Below are 7,018 nucleotides of genomic sequence, written 5' to 3' on the forward strand. Positions count from 1 at the left end.
CTTTTCCAAACTGTTTCCATAAACATCTTTTAGTTACAAAATATTTCTAGATTATTGGCGGAACCTCAAGCACCTTATTCTGGTCTCTTTCAACCAGAAGTTGGGCCGTGGAAGATTCCTGTGCCGATAGAATTAAAAACTTTACAATGATCTGATCTATAGCAAAGTGCAAAAGACGCAAGATCATTCACAGTTTATTCTTTTAGATGTTACCTATTTATGGGACCGCAGTCTGGGTAGCAACCGGACGACCACAGATTCCAGCTTGTGTTCGCAACGGAATGATTCAGAGCGAATGGTATTTGTAAACGCGTTTAGTAAAACAAAAACCGTTCATGTGCCCCAGCACTCCTGTGCTCCACAATGAATTGATAAAGGTCTTTTTTTTATGAAAAAAAGTACGTTAATAAAAAGAATTGTCACACTTAGGTCTCAGAATGTTTGGAGGCGATGATGTGAAGCTCGTTCCAGACGTAAAAAGTCGCAGTTTGAGGTGGTGAGCTTTACGTAATAGGTATTTGTTAAGACAGCTCGGCATGCTTCTTGCAGTTTTTTTTTGTTTATGCTTAAGTTATTCAACATACTTGGCGGAGACTCAGTTTCGTCTGATCAATCAAAGGTCAGCTGGAAAATAAACCCCACCCAGATTCTAGTATAAACTTTTCTCCTTAAAACTATAATATATGAGACTATTCTATAATACAACTATAGTATATAATTCTATCGAGAACATATTACATCTTGTCGTAAACAAAACAAGCGTTTGAAAACCTTTTCGAGTTCGGCCTTGAGAGATCCAATAATCTGTCCATCAAGTCGTTCCTTCCGCTCCGAACCGCGTTCATCCTGGAGTTGTTCACACCTTCAATTGGGTTGTGCAAACAGAAAGTTGAATGATGAATATGTTGTTGAAATTGTTCTCACTACTTGATTTTACAACACCAATAGTAAATACGAATACATCGTATGTACTATGATATCTATTTCTATAGTTGCCATTAGATAGTTAGCTTGCCTTTACCTCATGGAAAGGGTCTCAATATGCATCTGTTGCTCGCGACTGCGATGGATTGCACTATCTTCTAGTCGCCGCTTTTCATCACGGAGTTCAGCCACTTGCTCAAGCATGCGAGCCTTCTCGCGGAGAAGCCTTTCGCTTAGCTCTTTCTGAGCGTTGAGCTGACGTTGCAACGTATTGATGTGCTCCCGCAGACCTTGGATCTCAGAGCACCACCGAGACGCGGAATCCTCGGACAGCGACGAACCTTCAGCTGCGAAAAAGTACGTCGCTGTAGCAATTATGAAGAATCAACTACATTCTCTAATGTCATAACCCTTTTCAATACCCAGTGCCCATTTTATAGCATGTGGCTATAGCAAGGACGTTGACTGTACGTACAGACTGTGGTAGGAGCTGTGCGAATTGGGTCGTGTAAAAGATCTAAATATCAAACAATAAAGACATAACATATAAGAAGTTATGGCTTAAGACTTTATTAATACTGTTAATTCGCTGATTTGAGTGTGGTATTCTCAAGTCAAGTTTTGCGCCCTCTGATAATACGAGGTTAGCGGCAGCGTAAGTTACTATCTACAACTTATAAAAACTTTCAAATCAATTTTCTTCGGTTTGCTTTCACCGTTTCAAGACACGGTACCGTTCTTCGTCAAAGATATACTAACTGAGATTGATTCGAGGAAATTTTCCTTGACGGATGCATAGGAAAAGAAACGATTTTAGAAATGGGGTTAAACGACGCCTTCGTATATAAGGAATATCTCGTTCGAACCGCGGAAAATATTGTATATATATTTTACCTTACAAAAACCGAGATGAAACATAGCATATTGTAAAAGCGTTGCGTAAGCGTGTAATTGTGCCAGTCTTATAGACAAAACGGTTGAAGACGATCATGTTGCAGGTGGTCCGCAAGGAGGTTGTACATTTTCTTGGGCTTTTATCGAAAATTAAGATCTTTTCCTTACTTCTTAGACACGAGTCTGACGTACGTATTTATCAACTGAATGCTTGCTATGAACATTTGAGAATACGGTTAATTATTTACCGGTATTCATTGTAGTGATCGCTCGGTGATTATGAATAGAACAGTAAAAAACCCCCACCCCATTGGCCATATGCAGTACTACTTACACAGTGGCACGTGGAAAATTTCCTTTACTCCGGAATCACAACCGGTATAATTTCCATCACGAGCTACCCCAATGCGCGACGTACCTCCGCCAGCCGCTGGCGTCACCTCGAGAACGACTTCTTCACGGGTACGTGAGTCCTCTTGCAGGCGTGAAGCTTCGTCATATCGATGTGATGTGGTTTCTTTTAACGGATGAATTGCCTGCTTTGAAATGTGCTGATATTAATTTATTTCATTGAAATTTATAGCTCGATCCAGAAAGTGGACAACCAAAACGGTAGCTCACATCAATGTAAGAGACAGGCTCTGTGTGGGTCTGCTCGAAGGCTAGTTAGGCGTCCTTAGATAGAAATGGGGGCAGATCTGTTCAGCCCAATAACTTTGAATCTATCTTTATCATATTGGTTTATAATTAGCTCTGTTTCGAGAATACTTAGGATATTTATTTAATTTTATATACGACAACTGTAATATTCTATGTTTCACATTAACTTCGGGTCTCTCTAAAAAGTCTTCTCCGTAGTGTATGTAGGCTGTTGCTTTGTGTATGGTTCGAGTGACAATAAAATGGATAAGTTTATCTTACAAAAAGAATAATTACCTAGTAGTTCGCAGCATGAAAAAGAACTCACTTCAGATGCGCCTACCTCGCTTTTGTAAATCCAATTTCTTGAAATTAAAGGTTATAAAATAGCGTTGTAGATAACTATCACGATCCTACGGTAGTTTATCATTCTAATTTGGCAAGACTAATAATAATGAAATGGGGAAATCGGAGTCTAACATCAGCTGAATTGACTATACTATTTAACTCGACTCCATTGAAATGGGCGCAAAGATACGAGTTCCTTTAAATAGTATTTATCCGGAACTCGCGGAGTTTCAAGGTTCAGTCAGAACGGTGAAATCAAAAGCCTCATTACAATTCTTCTTACAACCCGAAAAAATAGAACTTGCAGTTGCTAGGGCTTTTGAGTGCCTTAAAGGTTTTAATGGGGTCGGATAAAACGGCCTCCACTTTATATATGTGCACCTAAACATTGAGCCTTGTCTGCTTTTGTTTGTCCAATAGATATGCGATAAGCCTATGCTAGAAAGGTCGCAGACTTGAATGGTACGTGTTGTAAACAATTGCAGTACTGTGTGATAAAAGAATCCATTGCGTAGTGAAGAAACGCATGCTTCAGCAGGCCTATAAATAGACGTCAGTGAATTCGCGTTTGCCGCGTGGCCAACGCAAAATTCACCGTCCGCCCTTGTTGGTCGAATTAGATAAAATATGCCTGTACTAAGGACGAAATATTTGACTCTGGCCAATTTCGAACGCTCGCTCGCTCGCTCGCTCGCTCGCTCAATTACCGCAGATACCGCATATATTCTGCAAATATGCGTATACAATGATGAGTAGCTTTGTTCAGTGAACGTAGATACGATCGGCATGGGTAAATCCCGATCGAATTGGGGTATATCAATACAACCAAGTCAGGTGTATGTCATCTGACAGGCCTTCAACTGAGTATGGTAGATTTTATAACATTTACATTTTTTAACACCATTTGAGTGGTTGACATTGAGTGGTGTGAAGAGTTTGCAGCTATTGGAGTCATTGCGGCGAAGACTACTTGATGCGTCGATTTCATACCTCGTAGTCCATCCGTGTCGGCCTTTCGCGCGCTATTTGTGCTGCGGCATGGGACGTCGATTGGATAGCTTTATTTAGCTCGTTAGCCAGACGCTGTTTTTCGTTGGCAATAGCAGCGACCTCTTGCTCCAGCTCGCGGATCTTGGCCTCGTACTGGAGCTTACTACGGGAACGATACAACAACTTTATTGAAAGAGCCCAAAATCTAGAAGCCTTTGATGATGATGATGATGATGATGATTGAAAGTAGCAACATTTCTCCAAAAATAGACTGAAAGCCTCATGAGACAATGGGTTGGTAACTGAAAAATTATGCAACCGTATGGGCACCTCACCGATGTCTGATGGTTTCGAAGCAAAGTTTGCGCGCGGTATTTATCACTTTTTTTTTTTATTTAGCATATCCATATTTGAACGAAATCGCCCACGTCAAAACGTAAAAAGGGAGAGAACTTGTCCATAAAAATCTTTAGCTGCCGCTAGCTATCAATTAGAGCCTGTTGCATAAATATAAGATTACTAAATTTTCTGAAGATCCAGTATTATACTGCATAAACTGCATTTTGTATTTATAATACGTACTGTATAATGGCATCAACGGGGAGCTCATCGTCGTCACGGTCGATGGGAGTGCGGCTCCTGGAGGTATTCGTGTGAACTGTTAGATTACAGTATTACTTAATAAATTGTAGTAGATCTCCAACAGAAGTGTTGGATCATTTTCAAAAAACACTAGCTCCGGTAACTTATTGCAATTGGTAGTAGCAGTGTGTCTGTGTGTGTGTGTGTGTGATTCAACACATGGTTAGAGCATAGCTAGATAGGCTTCCCTTAATTTTTATATATATATATATACTACTTGGTGGCAGGAATAAGTCGATGTGTTAGGCACACTTTAGATCAGTACATTGATAAACAGCCTAACAAATAACGGAGGGAAATAACGCTTCGGAAAGCAATTTTTGGGGGCGCAGTAGTTAAATTAAGATGAACTAAATAACCAGAGGCGAAGAAGTACATGATTGGGAACGAACTGGCGAGAAACCAAAGCAAGAGATGACAAGAAAGATTCTCTTCTATATTGAATATACAATAGTTAATCAACAGATAAGATAAAACTTCCGCCTACCTGCCGAAGACTTTGCTGAGCAACGAGAGATTTATTTTTACAAACGACACGTGTCGTCACACCTCATTCTCTCGGGTCCCAGTCAAACTTGGCATTTTCAAGATGATATCTATTATAGAGGCCTTTAGTGGCAATACTATGCAATAGTTGAAACTGCTTAATCCATATATCTGTCCGCGGTAAGCATAAGGCTATGCGGTTCACAAGGGGCTAAACTAGAAATCACTGTGTACATGTACGTACCTTGATGGAAGTCCACTACGCGGAACAGATTGAAGGTTCTCATTTACAAGGGCGACAACGCTCTCGATAGAGCCATTTGATGAAAGTAACGATCTGTAAGCACAAGAAAGTAGGCTGAATTAAATGCCCATTGCGATAATAAGTTAAGTCCATATTGAAAAGTAAAGCTATGTCGAAAGCTAGTAGGTAATAAACGACAAAGGGTTAACTTCTTGATTGCACTGACCTTCCATTAGGTTAGGTTTAGATAATAAAAGGAATGTAAAAATGAATGCGTTCAGAAAATGAAAGAGAGCACTGCTGTATCACTATACCTCTGTAAATGTATGTACATACTAATAATAAAAGACATCTATGCGTCAAGATGCATTTTCGATTCGCTGTAAACATTGCTTGCTTATCGTGCATCGTTCACTTCAAAGCTTTCACCTTAAAGGAATTTCAGGTTCAGTTTTAAATGGGTACTGAGGTGTCCAACGGAATGATGAAGTCCTTTTGTTTATCCAGAGAAACCGTGGTGGACCTGAAGGCGCCGATCCTGCTCGTAAGTCCACTGATAATATCGTAAACAAGCAGGTTTGCCAAATGGACGCTATCCTAATTAGCCCCGTAACTAAAAACAAACCCCTTACCATTCCCGTGTCGATGCCGGGGAATGAAACGCACTCGGTTCGTTCTTGTTCGTGTGGACACATATATCTTTTCATAATAACGTTTTCCGTCACGACACCAGTAAACAAGAATAATAATATTAAGTTAAGTGACGAATTACTACTACTACCACTACTACATATACGTAGCTACATAGTATACCAGTCAATAAAAAAAAGTTCACCTGAGTCCGTAGACCAGTTGTTGATTGGCAGGAAGCGCGATGACTTCTAAAACTCTTTCAAATGCGGCGTAAAGCGCCGACAGTTCTTGTTCGGGAGTGAACACTTGGCAGGTCAGCCGCAAGGGGTCACTACGCACCAAATAGCAAACAAAAAAAAAAAAAGACAACAATCAAATAAGTGCAATAAACTCCGTCAAATCATCTTTCAACGCCCTGAAGTGCGCTATTTTTTAATATATAACATAGACATCAGCTCAACGAAACGGAACATACACAATGCCTATTTTCTCTAAGTTAAACGCCTTTTCAGCATGTGAAGCCTTCCCATAGGATACATTTCAGTTCATAGTCCCGTTCCGCTTTTTCGCAGGAACTATTTAATCACTTTAAGATATCAAATGCGTCGCAATTTTGCGGTCACTACCAGCGACTGTGCATACAGAATTAACGAATCCTTTGAAGTAAAGGTTGATGGACCTGTTTTGTAGCTCGTCGTCTGTCATGCTGCCACTGTGCACCATGATCTTCGGCACATCAATGAGATCAAACGAGGTCTCATCCGCGTTGAGTTCTGTGACCTCTTCGACAACATTACCTACTGCGGTTGCGACCAGATCGGTTACCCTGGATAGATTCGCTGCTTCCGCCATCTGCAAATTGAGGTTCGACTTCTGCTCAGAAAGCTCGTTGCGGTACTCTGATAGAAACAGGCTCACTGTGGTCCGTAATCGAGAGTAGTCCTTTTTGAAAGATGATACTAAATTCGAAAGATCCACGAGCTGTTCATAGAATAGCAAATGAAAAATACGGGTATTAATATTAGAGAGGAACTGTCATTAAAAATTGCGGGGTACTATCTTAGCGTAGCAGGCAATCAATAGAGAATATAGAACAGTCAAAACATGATTCTTCAAGTAGTCTGTGCCGTTAAGAAATGTGTAGATCGGCTTTACTGACGATGCAACAATTGTTTAGCGCTCCGTGATAAGATGCACTATTATCGAATAACTCTTCCG

At 40.4% G+C, this 7,018-nt stretch overlaps 2 protein-coding genes and 1 long non-coding RNA gene across 5 annotated transcripts in view; all 3 read right to left on the reverse strand.

Moving 5' to 3' along the window:
• LOC111265330 (uncharacterized) overlaps positions 1–1,140 on the reverse strand; it is a 14,502-nt gene extending 13,362 nt beyond the window's left edge. For all 3 annotated transcript variants that reach the window (XR_002683387.2, XM_086970455.1, XM_022841930.2), the window contains exons 1-2: positions 1,022–1,140; positions 772–862 (exon numbers count right to left, since the gene is read on the reverse strand). Coding sequence is in view for 2 of the 3 variants with exons in the window: in XM_086970455.1 (XP_086826581.1) it covers positions 772–862; positions 1,022–1,128 (198 nt within the window). In the remaining variant the exon portion in view is untranslated. The remainder of the gene's footprint in view (positions 1–771; positions 863–1,021) is intronic.
• Positions 1,141–1,885: 745 nt separating this feature from the next.
• Positions 1,886–3,894, reverse strand: LOC147752830 (uncharacterized). Its single transcript, XR_015313011.1, has 2 exons — positions 3,796–3,894; positions 1,886–2,354 (listed from the first exon to the last, which is right to left on the reverse strand). It is a non-coding gene; the product is annotated as an uncharacterized LOC147752830 (long non-coding RNA).
• Positions 3,895–4,364: 470 nt separating this feature from the next.
• Positions 4,365–6,775, reverse strand: LOC111265333 (uncharacterized). The gene is made up of 4 exons (XM_022841932.2): positions 6,480–6,775; positions 6,003–6,131; positions 5,168–5,260; positions 4,365–4,434 (listed from the first exon to the last, which is right to left on the reverse strand). Exons 1-4 carry the CDS (start codon positions 6,650–6,652, stop codon positions 4,365–4,367), a joined length of 465 nt encoding a protein of 154 aa, XP_022697667.2. The 5' UTR covers positions 6,653–6,775.
• Between the last annotated feature and the right edge of the window lie 243 nt (positions 6,776–7,018).

The sequence above is a fragment of the Varroa jacobsoni genome, unplaced genomic scaffold, assembly GCF_002532875.2.
Source record: "Varroa jacobsoni isolate VJ856 unplaced genomic scaffold, vjacob_1.0 scaffold_957, whole genome shotgun sequence".
Classification (NCBI taxonomy): domain Eukaryota; kingdom Metazoa; phylum Arthropoda; class Arachnida; order Mesostigmata; family Varroidae; genus Varroa; species Varroa jacobsoni.

Excerpts from the sequence above, each read along its gene's own strand:
- LOC111265333 (XM_022841932.2), bottom strand. The coding sequence starts at position 6,652 with ATGGCGGAAGCAGCGAATCTATCCAGGGTAACCGATCTGGTCGCAACC. Across the intron at positions 5,261-6,002 it reads CAACTGGTCTACGGACTCAG|ATCGTTACTTTCATCAAATG; the intron begins GTGAACTTTTTT and ends TTGTGCTTACAG. Across the intron at positions 4,435-5,167 it reads CGTAGTGGACTTCCATCAAG|GAGCCGCACTCCCATCGACC; the intron begins GTACGTACATGT and ends GAATACCTCCAG.